The sequence below is a fragment of the Anas platyrhynchos genome, chromosome 2 (assembly GCF_047663525.1).
Source record: "Anas platyrhynchos isolate ZD024472 breed Pekin duck chromosome 2, IASCAAS_PekinDuck_T2T, whole genome shotgun sequence".
Lineage (NCBI taxonomy): Eukaryota > Metazoa > Chordata > Aves > Anseriformes > Anatidae > Anas > Anas platyrhynchos.
The window spans coordinates 35,828,908-35,849,057 of NC_092588.1; the positions used below are offsets into that span (position 1 = coordinate 35,828,908).

Sequence of the window (20,150 nt, forward strand, 5' to 3'; positions counted from 1 at the left end):
CTGAAGAGTTAGCAGGTATCAAAACTCAGGGGAAGGCTGGCACGTGATGTATTTTGACCTATGAGACATGTAAGGTGGGCTTCAGCATGAGGGACTCTGATTATTGTAAAAAGTTTTCTTTTTGCTTAAACTTATTTTGGGATTCCTACCTTTGTGGGAAATTCAGAATCAGGCAGCCTTGATGTACACAATACATATGCTGGCCTGGGTCTTTGGTTATGCTAGTAAGATGTGTTTCTAGCCACTGCTGTCCTACCCAAACTGATGGCTGTGACAAGCATTTGGGCTGATGAGTAACAGTAACACTGATGCACTTCTTGCTGGGAAGGAACATGCTAAATGCACAAAGCAGCCTGGCAACACGACCTTAAGCAAGCCTCTCTCACAGCAAGCATCTGTTACCTGCCTTCATCACAGAACTGCCTTGGCCTTTCGGTATGTGGACAGAGGCTTGAAGAAACCGTTTTTAGTAAAAGTGTCATAATTTTTACAAAGCGCTTCTGTCTTTAGCTGGTCAATACTTTAGCCTGTGGCCAGGAATGTCTAACCATGAGAGAAGTCCCATCCTTACCTTTATTCTCAGTTTACAGAACTCTTAGAACTTTCCATCTACAGAGCCACCTTGCTTTGTATCCGTGCTTTTATTTAGCACCATTTCCATGTGGTTTCTCCTGCTGCTTTGAAGATTTGCCTCACCCTTCTAGTCTGTTCATTAGTAACAGCAAGCTGAAGCAAGTGACAAATGAAAATTAAAGTTGTCTTTCACAGTTTTTAATAACAAAATAATTTATTAACTCTTAAATCAGAAACATAAATTAAATATATGCAACACTATCTGCAGTTCCAGCACATAACAAGTTAGAAACATACGATACAATGCTAATAGACTTTTTTTTTTCCATAAAACTGTTTGCTGACCTTTTGAGCAGAGCAGGCACTCATCACTATGAAAGGAGCAAGTGCCCTCCTCACAAGTTATTTACTCTTTTGGTAAAAGCTTAACCTCTACCCCTGCTGCTGGGCTCCTCTTTCCAAACAGTTTTTGAGTTAGGCTATAAACAAAGCTAAAAAATAACTCTGATTTAATATCAAATTCACACACACACACACACACAGTTTTTTCTGGTAAATCATCTCTGAGGTTGAAACTAACTCGAATAAAAAGTGCAAAAACCACTGGACTATGACTCCAATTCCACTGTGATGTAACGCGTAAACATCCCTGCTCTGAGAGTCTCCATTACGCTGCAGCTTCTCTTTCTTCATTATTGCTATCATTTAAATTACACACAGAGAGCTCCCCACTATTTACATGAAGTAGAACTACCCCTACGAGAGACCATAAAAGTGCAGTAGTGATGGGCCGGGACAGTCCGTTCCCAATGGAAAGGCACAGCTGGTGTCGAGGCGGGTTTGGTTCAGCCATGCGCGGTTGAGAGGCCTTGCCAGCTGAGCAGCAGCGTGTTCTCGGGGGAAAGCTTTGCTGGGCTCGGCTGCTCGGCCATGAACCTTCGGAGCGTTTCTGAAGTGCCAGGGCGCAGCCAGGGCTCTGTTGCAATGGAGTCACCAGAAGCAGGCCGCTGGCCGTCCTTGGATGGAGAGCGCTTCAACAGGTCATCCGTGTCCCCTAAGGAAATGTTGTCACCTGGGGAAAGAGGGCAGCAAACGTATGCTGAAGGTGAAAAAGCTTCATGCAGCTTGTCACAACATCACTGCCACACTGAACAAGGTCATCTGGAATGGAATAAAGGCATAATGCCTTCAAGTGACATTTGTTTCTACTTAACGTGCATTTCAGATGTTCCGGGGAATGGGCCCAGCAGTCGGTAAATCCTGCAGGCCTTCCATGGCTAACACCAACCGTTCCTCCCCACGTCAGATTGACATGGGGCAGGTACAGGCAACTGGAGTGCACCTGGCAGACTTCTTGCTTTCCTAAAGCCTCCTCTTGCAGAGAGGAGTCAAATCTGCTAGTGTATGTATGCATATATAAATATAAAGCCATTAAATTACAGTGTTACAGCCACTCCTGTAGAGACAGCCTCTTTAAGCCCAAGAAAGAGAAGTATTTTAACACTGGTAAACAGCATAAATGCAAATGAATGTACACATCACATTCCAGCACAGCTAATAATACTAAGGCACAGCCATTCTGAAAAGCATCCTAAGATAAAGTAATTATTTAAATTTTCCAGAAGCTGGAAGTATGAACAATTATAAAGACGAGATGATAGAGAACAAGGGCAGAGAAGCAAAAGGAGTTCACAAGGCAAAAATGTTTGGATGGACTAGAAGTAGTGAAGGGTTCGGGTAATACATTTGTTTAGAATACAGAAGCAATGAATATGAATGGTGGTTTGGGTTGTGTTTGTTATTTTTTTTTATAAGAACTGAAAAATCACAGTAAAATGGCTATAATAAACAAAAAAAATGAGCTGGTTGTAAGAGTACCCATAGAAACAGAATCAGAAAAAAAAAAACCTGCCAGCATCTACACTCTCATTAAGTTTAGAAAAAGGACACTGATACTGTAATTACCTAGACAGCATAGCAACTGCCCTACTGAAAAAAAAAAAATCTCTCTTTTTTTCTGTCTCATATGAAAGAATTCATTAGCACAAATTGCATCAGCTAAATTAAAGGCTGGGCATCTTGTCAACATCAGTCAGAAGTTTGATTTCTTTCCAGTAGCATTTCAGCTACATAGTTGGATATCCACATCCTCCTGGTAGCAGGGACACAGTGCCACATGAGGTACAATATCCACAGGACAGGTAGAAGTCCTGTCAGTACCACAGTCCTGTCCAGGCTGATCAGACAGGAGTTGCTCTTCTAAATTTACTCTTAAATACTCTTGAAATTTTCTGGGCAACTGGGCAACCTCTTGCAACAGGTACAGCACTCTGTAACTAATTCCTGTTTGAGGCGGGTGCTCCCTGTTAACTACAGGCCATATATTAATGTTTGTTCCTCTAGCTAATGTAATTACTTAATATTAGCATTTCCTACATCAGCTTTAAGGCACAGAGCATACCTAGGTGAGCAGACTTCTGCTGGAGTTCAGTCAGTCTGCGCAATCGTTCCTCATTTTTGCCCTTCATCTGATCGACATCAAGGCTGAAGTTGGAGTGCAAAGAGAAGTTGTCAGGCTGCAGCAACGGGGTCTGGTCTCGTGGAACATCTTCCTGCAGAAAACACAAACATGCACAAATCCTTCAGTAAAGCTGCTTTTGGCTGGGATAGAGTTAATTTTCTTCATTGGGCATCACTTGTTTTGATTACTCTTTCCTTTTTCCTTTTTTCTTATTGAACTGTCCTAACATCGACCCATGAGTTCTCACACTTTTACCTTTTATGACTCTCCTCCATCCCACCCTGGGGAGTTAAGTGAATGGTTGTGTGGTGCTCAGCTACCCACCAGGTTATACCACAACAATAATGTACATGTATAAGCTAGTTGTCCTTTTAAAAAGCACCTGTATCATCCAGCCACTAAGGAATCACAGGAGCTGTCCCACCAAGTTAGATTTGTGCTCTACCTGCCTAGTTAAGTCCATCTGGCTATCATACTTACAGTGCACTCCAATGCTTTCTTCCTTATTCGTCTCCTCTCCCTTGCAGAAGGTGCAGGCTGTGATGATAAATTAACTTCTCCTAAGGCTGGAAATGTTTCTCCATTAGCACCTGCAAAAAGGTGAAATCATTTTCAAAGAGACCAAAATTCTACAGTGTTCAAACCCATTTATGCTTCAAAACAGGTCAGTGTATTGTGCTTGACCTAACCACAGGTATCAGAGGCACATATTTAACACGGACTTCTTGCATGGCACCGGTGCTACCCAGAGGAACAAAAAAGACCAAGGTAGCACAACAGCAGCAAGGGATGAGCTTCAAGCAAAGGCAAGGAATAGCTTCCACAGAGACCAGGCATTTCCCGTCCCACAAATCCAGTGCCTGACTTCACCATATCTTGTTTATACCGAGACCTTTCATGAAAGCAATGAGTGCTCAAGTGAGAACAAGGGAGAACACGAGGCAAATTGACAGCACAAAAGATATAATCAGATGGCAAGAATGTTTGGGTGGAATGAAATCAGCAACGCATTTCAGTAATGCACTTGCTTTACAAGTGTACTAAATTATGCATGTAAGTAAGTTGCATGGGATTTATGGTAATGTAATCAGTTCCTTAATCACATCTTAGTCATATCCTGGCTTTTCATGGAATAAAGTGTTAGAATCTGTTCATACAAAAAAAGAAATCCTAATTTTTTGATCACATCTCACATGACAGCAGTGGTATGCGGGGTTAAATCCATGTTTATAATATAAATGAAGCCAAAGGTGATGTCTCTGCTTCACACTATTTTGCTGATTTCCCCTCCCTTTACTAATTCTGGAAACTAATTCAAATGCAAACTGTTTGAAACAGTGTTTTTTTCTCCTGCACCAGGAACTGCTGCTTGAGTGCTGGTTTGTGGCTCTGCTGCTGGCTGGGTGCAGTCAGCAGGCTCCATGCTTTACCTCAGTGCTTCTCATACCCCAGTAAAACACAGCCTCCACAAAGAAGGAAGGATCCTGCATGAACAGAACCTGTTGCCACCAATTACTTTGTGTAACAATGAAATGATGTTTTTTTGGGAAGGCTCTTAGTCTAGTATGACACAGAAAGTTAAAAACAAGATAAATATCTATGTACATACAGATAGATGTACACACACTAAAGAACAATTCTGCAGTGTTTGTCTTAAATTATTATTTTTTTAATGGACACTGTGACATTAAAAATAAACCACAACCATGGAAGTAACGTTTGTTTTCATTTGTTAGCAATTTCAAAATAAAATTGTGATGAAACATTAAATATTTCATTATTCACGAGTTTCGATAACCTTCAACTTAAATTTAGAAATTAACTTTTAATGGTTAAAACCTGCAATACTTATGTTTTGAAAAACAAATTTGATCTCTACTAATAACAAGGATGTTCATAGACACAAAAACAGGTAATTTTTTAAAAAAATGTTCATATCACTTTTTTTTTCTCCTAGAAATAAAGATTTTAGTCCCTTTTCCTCTTCTACCTCCCCCCCAGTTTCACCGGAGGCAGAGCACAAAGCATAATTTTGAAGGGTACATGGCTAACAATCCATTTATCAGACTTCGAGTCACAAGGTAACATGACAGTGCTATTAGAGTACAACAGTTTGTTTAAGCATGTGAATTTGTCACAACAGAAACAAAGTAGAAGCTACGGAAGTATTTATTTTTACCCCTAGTGCTTTGTCAGTGTAAGATGCTACTAGGTCCTTTAAGCATCTTTCCTGCTGCTGTGCAGCCATGCTTTCAAATCACTGCATTAACACTACTGAACTGTAGGGTTTCAAGTGACCAAAAAAAAAAAAAAAAGAAAAAACTGGTAACCCTCTTTATTCCCAATTAAGATTTCTGACTGTAGGAAAGATAAATTCATTTGTGATGCTGTTACCTATTACCAAATTGAGGTATATTTTAATCTCGTGTAAAAAAAAAAAAAAAAAAAGTGTTATTGCTTTTCCTAGGAAAAGAAAAGCATTATTAAAATCCACCCCAAGTAAAACTGCTTCCCAAAAGGCCCCCAGAAAACGTCAGCACAATTCACTGAGCCGGTAGCCTACTGATAACAACAGGTTTTTTTATCTTCATTTCAGGGACAGAAGTCACCAGATTCATATTCAAATTTTCAGTACCTGTTTTTAAAAGCCAAATAACACAAAGAGTAAAAAGTTTCTGTCAGTGTCCACAGAACACGTTTTTTTTAACACCAATAAACGATTTATGGAAAAAAAAAAGAAGTGTGAACAGTATCCTACATTAATTCCACTACCTCACTAAGTTGCAGAAATCAACTGGAGAGGGAGGAGGAGGAGAAGAATGAGGACTATAAAATCCATGAACCTTTGTGAAAGCGGCTAATAAAAGAACAGGGAGCACCACATTGCACAGGTGAAGCAGATGAAAGGAGATGCTTCACACAAGACACACAGTGACAGACATGGAAATTCATCCACACCATGCTGCTGATGTTAAACGGCCACAGGAATTCAGAAATGCTGATACCAATTCATGGCAAGCAACCTGCTGAGGACCCAGCTTTTCGTTGACTTACTAAATGCAAACACATTTGATTCAGGAAGCCCCTCAGCTATGAAGCACTTGAGGCTCAAGAGTGCTCTGCAATGCCACTACACGCCTGCCCTCCTCATATTCTTCCCCAGGCACCTCTTCTGGCTACTATTAGACACAGGATATTTCGCCGGATTCCAGACCCTCATATCAAGGGAAACACCTTTTCAGCATTTGGGCAGCAGATAACAACTAGTATTGCCTAATCTGAAGAGTCTAATGCAGACTAAAGAGAGAACCAAATGCATTAGAAAAGTCTAAAAGCAATATCCTGAAAGCCCTTCCTAATGCCAGGTTTTGCTGTGTACTCCAGCACCTGCTAGAAATACTTTTCAAACGAAAAATCCTGCTCTTAAGCAAAAGCAGAGATTATAATCATCAGGATATGGAAATATATCTAGTTTCAGTAAAAAGCTTTTGCAGGAACCAACTGCATTTCCCCGACAGGAAAGAATAAAAAGCCTTGCAACATTATTTCCCATAGAAGACAGAAGAGAATTTCAAGGCTCTGTAATACCTATTAATGGAAAAATATCACTTAGAGACCTCAGCTGATTGTTGTTTTTTTTTTTGTTTGTTTGTTTGTTTTTCCCATTTCTGATTTTTAGTTAAAAAACAAAACACAGAAAATCCCACTAAAAACAACCCACAAAAACAAAACAGATAAAGTTCCTCAACAAAACTAAGATCCCAATCGGAGCACTACAAAGGAAGATGCTTTCTCATGAAAAGATATGAAGTAGTGTAAGCCTACTTAGCAGCACCATTAATTTTAGGCGTGATCTACCCAAATTTATTGCAGTACAACCCCATAAAGATCTACATTTTTATGTGGAGTAGTAATTTTCTAACACTAAAAATCACAATTGCTGTACCCACTGCAACTTTTAAAGCAGCAATAACCATTGTAGAGAAACATCATTATATTTAACGGCGTGTTTGTACATGCATCATCCCACAGTTAAAGGGAGCTATAAACTCACCAATAAAAGCGCTGTCAGATTCCAGCAGGGAATTCTTCAAAAACTCATCAGAGTCATTTCTGAACTACAAAAAGGAAACAGAAAACATGCCAAGTCAGATGTCGCTGTGTCTTTTGGAGGCCTAATGATAAATAATAGAAATTTAACATTTGCTGAAGCCCTGCAAAATAAATAGCAGCTATGCAGTGCTCTGTAGGCTATAAAGGCCTTACTTCATAGCTATAAAACAATGCATTTTTTAAATATAGTTCAGTTCTCTGTAAGCATTAGTTTTTTGACTTTCTGTAGCAACATCATGTGCTGAAACCATCTACACACGGCCACTGTTGTGATTTGTGTAACCCACACGTCCACCAATAAATGCACCCTAGTCACTCTGCTTGAGTTTTAGAAAAGTCAATGCTAGGTGCAAGCCTAAAGACAGCTTCCTAGGTTTGTACAAACTTCTGATCAAATGAAGAAAGATTCCTTATGTTTCACTAATCCCACCACATACAATCTCTGGCATTAAAATAGCAAATATCTGTGTAGTAATAACAAGCACTTAAGAGCATGGCTTACAGCTCATTGCAGAGTCGCAACCATTTGTTACAGGAATTCTACTAGGAAAATTTATATTGAAAATCACTCCAAAATCAAAGTAATGGAAACTATCAGAGGAAATGGAACAAGAGAAAATTGTTATAGTAAATCATTGCTCCAAAGAAGAATTCCAGGTAGTAATTTACAACTTTAAAATGCATTAAGGTTTGGGTTTTATTTAAATAACGTTCCCCTTCTGTATATGGTTAGAGTATTATCCTTGAGGCGAATGGCTTGGCTATTGCACAGTCTTTTATCTTGCACGGTCCCACAATCCCATGAAACACCACTGAATTCTGCTGTTCTGTAGCTGGGTTAGTAAAAACAATTCCAAATTGACAGCACTTTATTGTGCTCTTCTCACTACATCAGAATATAAACATCTAATTTGAGACACTAAGTCTAATTATTTACTGCTGTGTGAATCACTTGAGTCATCCAAATTCACAGCAACCGCTACTGGCTTGGCTTTTGCTACTAATTCACGCCCCCAGATCACATGAATACAAAGTAAGTACTGATGAATATTTTAAAAAGTTTGAGTATTGAACTATCTCTGTATACAAAGATAAACAACTTGTACATCAAACGTAAAGAAGCTGTTATTCATTGTATTAACAAGCAAGAGAAATAAGTAGTCTTGCTGTCTTGTTACCTGCCTGTTATTCTTTCCTCCAAATTCTATATAAGCCACAGAATTTAACCATTATGTCTCACACTTGAAAAAAAACAAAGTAATATGACTTAAAAAAAAAAAAAAAAAAGAAAACCTGTCTTATTCTTACCAGTCCCATGGTTTGTAGGTTGCAGCCAGAAGCAGAATCATCTTCATCAACAACCACATGCACAAGGGACAAAATCATAATATTGGAAAAAAAAAACAAAACAGTTAATACCAAAACATAATATGCTGATAAAACTTGTAATATTACAAATATATATATATATATATATATATGCATTACTACAGGTTTCTTAAGAATTCTGTATATTTTAATGAATCATTTCAAAACATTTGAATGCAATGTTCATGGCAGTTTCCTTATGTCAATTTAAGTAGTATCAGAAAAATCAAACAGAATTCAGTAGTATATTATTTCTGAGCGTGCTGGGCATGTGTGCACCCTTGTTAGGGCTGCACTTATCAGTCTCTCCCAATCAGCAAGCACACTTTTCACACCAGAACAATGTGGCTCACAGCTAACAAAATCAGCCATTTCTCACATTGCTCAAAACCTGGTTTGTTGACTTTAAACACATTTTTCAGCAGAAGGAAGTATAACTATTTTTGTTACTACTGGAAATTAATTCCTTTAGAAGACAGAATTATGCTTCATTAAACCTTAAAATCCCACAAAATTGTACTGATTCCTGAAAAAAAGTTCTCTATAATGCAACAGTAAGAACTGGTTCAGTGCTGTGTTTACAACAATGCTGTAAACACTTGTTATAGATGGTTCATGTCCAAGTGTTGTCTAAATAATAAGAAAAATGTCTATTTGTGAGATGGCAGCATGGCCTAAACCATCAAATCAACACATTAAGGTGCAAAAGTCTGCTGCATGAACACTTGGGTTTCTGTTTTACCCTCTCGTGTTTCATTTACTGAGACCTTAAGATCCTCATTTATTATTTGAATTACTGCATCTTAAAAGATAACCAGCTGAACAGCTAGCAAGACTTTTTAAAATAAAATTAAATAAAATCATGTTCTGCACCCTGCTGAATCCCAATGCAACTAGAACATGGAACTGAGAAAGCACACCAGGTTAACCAAGTCCAGATAAGACAGAATTTAAACTTCCCAAGAACTCCACGTACACAAGAACTCCAAGTACTAGGTCTTCCAACTAGGTCCAATAAACATTATCCTCCCTTCCCTAGCATACGTATCATTTCACAGAGGAAAGTACTTGTCTAAGGACAAAAATCCCCAGTCTGGAGAGCACAGGTGACCATCTTGAATGTTAACCTAACAGGATCTCATGCAGACTGGAAATATAAAGGAGCAAGCCCAAGCAACAGGAGAAACTACAGTTTAAATATTTAATTTGAAGATTTTATAATGCCTTTCCTATTTCCTGCAACTTTGTCTAGCAAATCTACGCAGTGTGTACCTGACCCTGTCTAGCATCGCAAAATCACAGCACGCTGGCTCTCACTCCTCCTGGACTGACCAACAGCCCGCTCCTGCTAAGGCACTCCTAAGTCAAGCAGAGCCCAGAGCTTCAGTACAACTATGTCAAACCTGTGCCTCCTCTCTCATCTCCTCAAAAAATAATCATCCAGAAGACCAAAAAAAGACTGCCTTGTTTATAGAGAAATACCAAACATTTAAAAATATTTTGGGCATATAAAAATTACTAATTTTTCAGATTCCACCAACAGTCAAAATATTTCTCTTGTAATGTAAAGAGAAAAAAAAAAAAAAAAAGAAAAACATAACAGTAAGCATGTAAGGTAAAGGACATTTCCATATAGCGTAGGAAAACAGGCAAGCCTCTGCCACTACAGCCTACAATATGGCATCTTACCCACAGTACAAAACCACATATTGCTTTAATTCATCTTCCTTTCTGCCTCAAATCAGACAATAAAACCGCTCATCTATTTTCAGTGAGGGGAAGATGAGGAACTTGTCTCTGAGGAAAATGAGCTGGAAATATAGAGATAACACGGTAACTAATTAATTACCTCGCTCAGTACACAGCGACAGGCCATAAAGCTAAATGATGTTGTAAAGCTGTAAGAGAGATTGAGAGAGAGGAAAGGCTGCTCAAGGATCCTCCACAAGCATCAGTGGAAAGTCATGTTAAAAATCAGCTGCTTGGGTAACTAATCTAAATTGTTGCAGGAAATGCCTGTTTAGGTTGTAACCATTCAAGCTTGCATTACCCATTTAGCATCAGCTTTTGTCTAAAATGACTGCTCATCCTTAAAATTAATGAAAAAAGGCAAATTTGCTTTCTAGCTGGTGGAAGTTCCTCTCCAGACAACATTAGATTGAAGCCTTCTCAGACTGGCCTATTGAAAAATATTCAAATGGAGAAAAATAAATAAATAAAAATCAAGAACTGTAGCGGGTTTACGTGGCAAAGTTTTGGTAGCAGGGGGCCATAGGGGTGGTTTCTGTGAGAAAGATCTAGAAGCTGCCCCATGTTTAGGAAGGGCCCCATTGTTTTCCAGAGCTGAGCCAATAAGCGATGTTGTTTTGCACCTCTGTGAGAGCATATTTAAGACAGGGAAAAAACGCTGCGCCACACAGCAGCTGGGAGAGTCAAGGGAGTGAGGAACAGCACCAAGGTCAGTGTAGAAGGAGGGGGAGAGGTGCTCCAGGCGCCGGAGCAGAAGTCCCCTGCGGCCTGTGGTGAGGACCATGGTGAAGCAGGATGTCCCCCTGCAGCCCATGGAGTACCACAGTGGAGCACGGTTCCACGCTGCAGCCCGTGGAGGAGACCACGGTGGAGCAGGTGGCCCTGCACCGATGGAGGCTGCCACCTGTGGAAGACCCCTGCCGGAGCAGATTCCGGGCCGGACCTGTAGCCCGTGGAGAGGAGCCCACGCAGGAGCAGGTGACCTGGCAGGAGCTGCTGCCCATAGGGGAGCCAGGTTGGAGCAGTTTTCTCCTGAGGGATGGACCCCATGGTACGGACCCATATCTGGAGCAGTTCTGGAAGAGCTGCTGCCTGTGGGAAGCCCACGCCGGATCAGTTCATCAAGGACTGTATCCCGTGGGTGGGACCCCACAGCACAGGGGACGAGAGTGACCGAGAAGGAGCGGCAGAGAAGAAGTGCTGTAGACTGACCATAACCCCCATTCCCCCGTTCCCCTGCGCCGCTCGGGGGAAGGAGGTGGAAGAGGGTGGATGGGGGGGAAAGGTGCTTTTGGTTTCTTTCCTTTGTTTCTCACTTCTCTAGCTTGTTAGTAATGAGCAATAAATCTTACTATCTTCTTATGCTGAGTCTGTTTTGCCCGTTACAATAATTATTGCGTGATTTTCTTGTCCTTATCTCAACCCTTGAGCACTTTTCACATATTTTCTCCCCATTTCTCTTTGAGGAGGGGGAGTGAGAGAGCGGCTGTGGTGGAGCTCGGCTGCCCACTCGAGCGGAACCACAACAAGAACACAGTTCTCAGCCAAAGCTAGCCAATTCTTTTTCATCGTTTCAGTCAATCCAAGAAAGGGCAAGACTGAAGACAACCCTATACACAAAATTTAGATGCTACGTGATACCAGAGAGCTTGTAATCAGCTCAGATGATGATACAGATAGACTTACTTGAGACTGCAATGTTCTATTACACCTTTAGCAGTGTTAGACACATCACTTGAACACCAAAACCTCCGTCCAAGAAACAGGACGCCCTGCAATGCTCACCAGGATACCAAATAAAACACCCTTCAAGTAACTCTCACCTTCTACATCTTGGTATCTGGTTTTGTTAACCTCTCTCACCTATGGGTTTATGAACTGGTAACTCCACCATCAAGCCTCAAACATGACTGATAGTAAGAGGCATTCAACTTTTCTGAGTATTTTCCATATTTACACTTCACAATTTTCCGTATTCCATAAAGGTCTTTAATGTTTATCATTTACTTCCTGCTGCCCCACCTTAGTAATTATTTATTTATTTGAATTAATAATAAATTATTGAATTAATTGAATTAATAATAAATTATGTTAATTTCCCCCAAGACAGATCTGTTTTGCCTGTAACAACAACCGGTTGGCCATCTCCCTGTCCTCACGCAACGATCAAGCTTTCTCCTTTCTGTTTTCCCTACTTTTCCCCTCACCCCATCCTGGCAAGGGGTGAGGCAGAAAGCTGGCAGGAAAGGAGCTGGGTGGGAGTTAGCTGCTAGACAAGGCTAACTTGCCACAGAAATGAACTTACTTCATTTTCAGAAATTTAGTAGGGCCGGTGTGAAATACCCAGACAAACCTTTTCTGAGAAATTGTATCTTGAATTGTATCAGTTTTGAGTGTCATTCGTATAGCTGCAACTACAACTTTTGGAAAGGCTGAAGCAACTTTCATGCTATTTTTAAAGAATATCTAAAATAACTTGGGATACTACTCTTTTCACAACTGTAAAAGATATCTGAATGAACACGGCATTTGAAGTTAAACAAAGCATGCAAGAGCAGGGCATTACATTTATTCTTCACTACTGTTCATTATATGCAACAAAAAAAGTTTTACTATGTTAGGCTGTTAAAATTTTATTATAATAGGATGATTTCTGTCAAGCAAGACAAGGAACATTTAATTCCAGAACCTCAAGCCGGTAATGACATCTTATGCGTGGTTTCTAAAGCAAAACCTGTTTAAGGATACAGATTTCTGAAACTATGAAGCAGTGAAATCATGACTGAAAATAAGAGAAATCTAATATGTTACAAAAAGCAGGAAAAAGAGACACATTGGCTGCAATTTAACCAATTCAGTTTCAAAACCATCTACTTCTTCAGTGAGAACTGAAGAAATGCCATAAGGAACTTATCAACTTACCTGCTAACGCTTCTATCACAAATCATAGATTTTTTTGCTCTACATTTTTCCTTATGAAATAGTTACCAGCCTACTTTTCTCTTGCATTTTTCTGAAGTTAACACAAAAAGGTAGTTAAATTACTTTCAGGGAAGCAAGGAGAAGTAGGCAGTCACACTAATTAAAAAAAGCCATTCAATACTTCTACGCTCTACCTTATGACAGAATTTCAGCATTCTGGTGCTTTCCTCTTTTGTATTGCAGTGCTGACAGTGAACATCAAGGAAATAAAAGTAGAGCTGGCATTTTTTAAACACCAAATACAAAAACAATAAACAAAATCATTGAAATTATCTCGGTCCATTCATTCCTTACCTCCTGTTTCTCTCCTCATTCTCATTCTGTCAAGTTTCTTCTGCTGCTCCCTCAACAGTGCCTGCTGTTGAATCTCTAGCGTCTGATCATCTTTTGGAGGGTCAGGGTACATGTGTCTCAAGCCTATGCGCGTTTCAGAATCTAGAACCAAAACAGGAAATTTAAATTTTGATTTAAACTAATACTTCTGAAAAACATCTTTGAAGAAGCATATACAGATACAAAGCCATAAGAAACATTTTTTTTAAATGGTGACAATGACCAAGATGATGAGCCACCCTAGCAACAGTTTTGTAACTTTACTACAATACCAAAAATATTTTTTTTTTCTGTTGGAGTAGAAATAAAGTTACATAGAATCATATTTTGTTGGGGAGTAAAAATCAAATTCATTCTACTTTCAGTAACATCACAGTACCAAATGCATAATAAATCCATGAAGCAAGGACTGGAAGCTAAGTGCATGTCCTAACTGATAATTCTATATTACAATGCCAAATCTCTTTTGGACCTCATGTACATGACAGGAAAATAGTCCAACTCCAGAAGCAGAACTAATGAAGGGTGGGTGTGCTCTTTCCCAGAGTGTTATAAAGCACTACATATCACTCTTTATGATAGTTGTAAGAGGTGCAGGTCAACATACCTTCACTTGAAAGGGCTTGAGCTCTTGTTTGATTTCAGGATGTGATATCTAGTTACAAGGCCCTTACAGAAAAAGAGTAATACTTTCTTCCCCCAAAATCTAGAATGCATTAGAAATTTAGAGTGTGTCTAAAAATCTAACTATAAATTTTACGTGACTTGATTGAATCATATAATAAAAATTTAACAAAACTTCCAAGGTATTCTATAAATCCAAACTTAATAGAAGTTTACAATTATTTTATAAAAGAAAAAAACATTTCTCAACCAAAATTACACGCATTCTTTAGAAGACCACATACAGTGTGCCAACAAATGCTAATAAAAAAAATCTGAAAGGTTTCCCCATCAACTAAATGTCAGGTGGATGTGCAGTGACTGGCCATAGCCACCATCTCATGGTGCAGTATCTATATATCAACAGTTAAACTGCAGACACTTGAAGAAATGGCCACACAAAGAGACACACACATACAAAACGCTGTCCACAGAGTGTCGTGTATGGGCAGAAGCCGTGAAGTGGCTGGTTTTTGCTTTGGGCTTTTGTCTTTAAACACTGGGTAGCATGGAAGATAATAACGGATGTTTCACAACCTTCCTTCCTCAACAAGAAGATCTACCTACCTTTGTATTTTAGCTCATTAAAATCCCAGATGTTTTGTATATTGACAGGATCTTGTGCATCCCTTGATGAAGGTCGCCTTACTGGAGCCTGCAGACGAAGCCTGGCCATTTCAAATATGTCTTTTGGATTCTTCTCTCTCTTCCCACTTGAAAAATGTGTAAAACAAAATATCGTTTAAAACCGTAATATTCACAAATTCCATGAAAACATAATTTAATACTACTTATATAGTTTATTCATTTAGTATAATTCCTTAAATACAGCTATTGCAACAAGAAAATAATTTTGAAAATAACAACACTATATATTGCATTATAAGAAGGAATAATCTACTTGAAACAAATGAAAAAAGTCCTCTTTATGGAATGGAATTAATACTGCTGATCTGATGAGTCTTTTCCAACTAATTGGTATGATTACCTAATACATTTTGGAAGCAAACCAAAAAGTTTTAAATCAAAGAGGCAGGATTTTCTAGAAGGAAATAAGTACTTCCACAGCAGTATGCTATTCATCAGATAATGCAGTCTCCAGATACAAGTCATAGGAATACGACTCCAGATACAAGCTATAGGAAGAAAGGTAATGCAATAAAATTCTACGTTTGACATCTGTTTTTGGAACATTCTCTAAGACTACTATAACTTCCAGTGTTACCAGTACAGCCATTCTTACACTAAAATTTAGAAAGATTCTTGGAAAATACAACCAACCCCATACGTTAGAAAAATGAAGAGAATTTTCTATACAAGTTCACGTATGCCCTTATGTTTTCATTTCACTCGTGTATATTAGCCAACTAATACCAGCTACCAAGATAGAGTAGCTTTGAGTTACTGTGCAAAAGCTAACTTTTAAAAATTAAGATGAAATTCTTACCGCGTAATTGGTATATCATCATCACTAGCCACATTTAGCAACTGTTCCTGCAGCCGCCTCTCTTCGCTACGGAGCTGTTTCCTCATCTCTGATAACTCATTTATCACATTCTTTCTTTCCTCTGGAATTTAACACCAATAATGTAAAAAGTGCTGGAGACACTTTTCTGCCTACCTCAGAAGTGTGAGGTGAAAAAAAATCTGGTAAATTGTTAATTAAAACAAGGATTATATAAACACAAGCATTTTGTAAACTAGAAATTAGGGCAGAGCTTGAATTTTAAGACAGCAGAAGGACCAGATCACCACAACAGCAGAAAGCATCCCAACTTCAATAGACACTTTTTACTGTATTTCAAACAAGAAAAGCTATGAGGCAAGTGGTTTTGCCAGTAAATAGCCTTATTTTGCTATTAGCAAACGTACAGTCCTTAGAGACAGAAGACAGGAGCTGAGGTGGTATCAGCACATAAAACCCATTTCTGTTTCCTGACTCCCACTTTAAGGAGATAGTTTAAGGGAGAGAGATTGATCTGCCTAGTGCTATCTCTTAACTGTTAAAAAGTTCTGACTTCAACACCTACTTTTAGTGTGTGTTCATGCTGACTTTTTAAGCCTACTTTGTGTCTAAGCTGTCTGTTTGCAGTCAGGACAGCATTCCTTCAAAAGTTAAAAGTTCTACAAATTCCTTGTTTTCTAAATAACACTAAATAATCTTTGTAACCGTCTTTTAGCACACACCCAGAACCTAGCAGGAAAGCAAGTTTTATTAGCTTAAATCCTCCAACACATGTTAATTCGTATTTCTTAATTTCTTTCATGACAGATGGTCTATCATTCGATTTCCACGAGTTGTATTGAGAACCCCTTTTCCTACTGTACAGTGGAAGAGCCATATCCTCCCCACAATGGACCCAGGTGCTGACTGCATCTGTAGGACAACACTCATATTCCATGTGGTTTTTAGCTTTTACAAGTCTAAAGTATCAAAAGAAAAAATACTGCTTTTCACCCACTATTTGCCAATATAACTAACATATCAGGAGAGAGCAAAGAGGATCCTCCCTGCATGTCTAAATTTTAAAACTACCGGTGAAAGCAAAGAGGAATTAGGCAGATAAATGAAGGAAAGGAGAATTTAAAAATCAGGAAGGAAATACTCTACAGACTGTCAGTCTAATCCACTACTCAGCCAATACAAAACTCTCCCATTTTGCAATGTTCTGTCACAGAACCAGTCACCACAGCCCTCACTGAAAGATTCCAGTACTTACCACGATCACTACTCCATTATCAAAGAGTGTTTGTTTTGTTTTTAAACAGAAAAAATATTTCCTGATGAAGTCATATAATAAATACATAGTTATATATAAAAACTTCCTAAGAATTCCTTTGAGGGAAAGAAATGAGAATTGTAACTGAGACCAATTCAATTGTAATAGAAAGTGAACTTGCAATAAAGGCAATACCTACCAAGTGCACGCAACTGGTTTCTTCTAGCAGGGACAGGTGGAGAAGGAACCCTTGGAGGTGGAGGATCCTAGTGATCATAATGAATATGAAATGTTAATGTGTCCAAGTAAACAACTATAACAGACATAAAATAAGGAAACAAAATGTCCAATTCATATTAACTATCACTGTTACTAGAAGAAAGAATAGTAACCTTACAGGTTGTTAATATGTAGGGTTATTTTGTGTTTGTTTTTGTTTTTTAAATCTGAACTTTAAAAGTATAAATCAAGTCATTATGATAATACTAACAAGACACTACTCAGAGATCTGGACACAGCTATACTAAGTGCTGCAAGGACATACAAATAAACGAACTTTCTTCCAGAACTTTCGTAACATATTGGGAAAACAACAGTTTTAAATAATAAGACTTAAAACATTTTCTGAAATTGCACTGTGTCATGTCTTAACATAATCATTTTAAAAACGTTTAGCCCAGTGCATGCATACATTTACTCAAACCCAGTTTTCAATCAGAAGTCAGAAGTGTAGCCTGACATTCAAATATCACAATTATTTATTCTACTCTACTCCTCACAGGAAAAAGTTTTAAAAAAAAAAAAATGTCACAGGAAAGATTAAATAAAGTGAAAGAAAATATGGACTTGGGACCACTATTGTAACTCATTTATGATGCAAAAAAAAGAAAGGCAAATTGTATTAGGATTTATAATCTTTTTGTATCTTCAGAAATAGAAGATAACTGAGCTCAGGCATGAAGTTTAATCTTGATTTCTAGCTGTGCACATTATTTTCTGAGTCCCTGCTCCACTCTGGGCTGAACAACCCAAGGTACCTCAGTAACTGCCCTCCTATGCCCTTCACCATCTTTGCTGCCCTCCTTTTGCGGCTCTATTATAGTTTTATGTCCTCCTTATATTGTAGCACCCAAAAGTGCACACAGTAATTGAGGTGAGGCCACACCAGCACAGAGCAAGGCGATCAATTCCATTGGCTGGATAGCAAGGATTGTTAGACCCTTGGTAAGCTGAACAGAGCATCTCCTCAAAAAATGAGGTGCTCATCTCTACAGAAAATGTGCACGCATGCAAAATAAATAAATAAATAAATAAATAAAACATCCCAAAAAAAATCTTACATTTTGAATAAAATTGAACATTACACTTCACAGGTATAAGACTGGCTAATAGTAAAAACTGTCTCTAGTCATTCCAGTGAACAAGCTGGCAAACAGGTAAAACCTGGTAGGATTTCACACACTTCACTGTCTTACATAAATAAGTATATGTTGACTAGAAAAATCGTACTTGTGTATAGTAAGATACGTGGCTTTCAGCAGATGGAATCCTCTCTTCTTTTCTTACTGATTTGTTCTGAAGAGCAGGAATGATGGGAGATGGCTGCCTTGAGAACTGCAAGTAGAAAAGTAAGATAAAATACATTCCTATAGATTCTAAAAAACTATTACGGACAGGAAGGGTTTTGTTAATATATTTCATTTGACAGGAAAATGATTTATTTATGTGTTGAAATAATTTTGTATTTAATTTGCTTTTAATTTTTAACCTCAGAAAATGATTGCAAAAATTATTTTGTGTGATTTCATTTATTCCCTAGAAAAAAAATACCATTTTTTTGTGATGCATTTTTTTCATTCATCTATAATTAAGTTATACTTCTTTGTCTCCTGTAGCTACTTCCAATGTATTTGTCCATTTAAGAGAAATGTTATGTAGAAGTATAAAAGAGAAACAGTTCTGTACTTTACACAGATTTTGTCTGTCAAACTTCTCTGATGGACTTGTACGTCATTCAGGTCAAGGGAAAATAATTAAATTACAAAGAGCATCATTGTTGATAATGAGCAGCCCCATCTAGTCCTCTAAATTATGTAACTTTTTGTGTTTGGGCCTCAACAAAAACAGGCCACAGAACTTCACAGCAGATTTAAAAATCAAATATGTAGTGCAGCTTACTCATATGTATATGGTTTTACTGTATTTTTAATGTAAACTTGATCAGCAAGACAACATTCCACTGTAGTATGTCTGGTTTTTCAATCAGCTGTTCTCCATGTGTGCTAAGTATACTGTAGCTGGAGAGACTAACAGGGGAGCGATTCTGGCAGAGGTCTAAGAAATCATTCTCTCTCATTAAAACAGTCATTTTTAAAAGTTAGGAAAAAATATTTGTATCTTAGAAAGTAACTGAAGCATACCATCTTTTTTTCCTCTTCCATCTTTGCTAATTTTTCCTTCTCAAGATATAGTCTAAGTTGTTCATCTTGCTTTTCTTCTTTTTCTTTTCTTCTTTTTTCTGCCTCTTTTTGTCTCTCTTCATCTAATCGAATTATTTCTTTATTTTTCAATCTTCGCTGTAATAGAAACATTATTAGTACATTAGAAAGACTCAACATTTTTAAAGTTTTGCTTTGTTTGTCTTTAAGAAGTTAAAGCTACACATCAAAGTGGTTAGCATGAAATGAAAAGCGTATTTCATTAAGCTGACTTCAAACATTCAAATTAAAAACCATGTTATGCAAATATTAAACATCTGCAGTCGCGGCCCAGTGAACATATAACAGAATTTCTAATAAGTTCAATAAACACCAGTTTGTGTCCCCAGCTGAAGCTAAATCATAGGAGTCGTTTCCAAAACATGTGTTATAAAATAGTAGTGCCCACAGAGAAAAGTTATCATCCAGTCACAGTTTTAGTCTTGTGTCTGTGAAAATGATACCAGTCAGTTTCCTACACTATGCTAGTCCTGCTCTACTTATCCAGAAAACTCATCCAACTAAATTGCACATACTAGAGAAGAGAATCTAGAATTTCTGTCTTAGAAATTCTGAAATCCTATATGCTGAACTAATCTTTCAAAACTATGCATGGTAATCAAAGATTTTTTCCAACTCTGATGACATCAT

The 20,150-nt window shown here is 38.1% G+C and overlaps 1 protein-coding gene across 16 annotated transcripts in view; it reads right to left on the reverse strand.

Moving 5' to 3' along the window:
- Positions 1-755: 755 nt before the first annotated feature.
- The window catches only part of CSPP1 (centrosome and spindle pole associated protein 1), a 61,004-nt gene continuing 41,609 nt past the window's right edge, over positions 756-20,150 (reverse strand). For all 16 annotated transcript variants that reach the window (XM_072034556.1, XM_072034555.1, XM_072034549.1 and 13 more), the window contains 11 exons: positions 19,443-19,598; positions 18,532-18,636; positions 17,222-17,288; positions 15,750-15,870; positions 14,870-15,015; positions 13,601-13,741; positions 8,516-8,556; positions 7,149-7,212; positions 3,575-3,684; positions 3,035-3,185; positions 756-1,645 (listed from right to left, as the gene is read on the reverse strand). In XM_072034556.1, the coding sequence (XP_071890657.1) occupies positions 1,419-1,645; positions 3,035-3,185; positions 3,575-3,684; positions 7,149-7,212; positions 8,516-8,556; positions 13,601-13,741; positions 14,870-15,015; positions 15,750-15,870; positions 17,222-17,288; positions 18,532-18,636; positions 19,443-19,598 (1,329 nt within the window). In that variant the 3' untranslated portion in view covers positions 756-1,418. The remainder of the gene's footprint in view (positions 1,646-3,034; positions 3,186-3,574; positions 3,685-7,148; positions 7,213-8,515; positions 8,557-13,600; positions 13,742-14,869; positions 15,016-15,749; positions 15,871-17,221; positions 17,289-18,531; positions 18,637-19,442; positions 19,599-20,150) is intronic.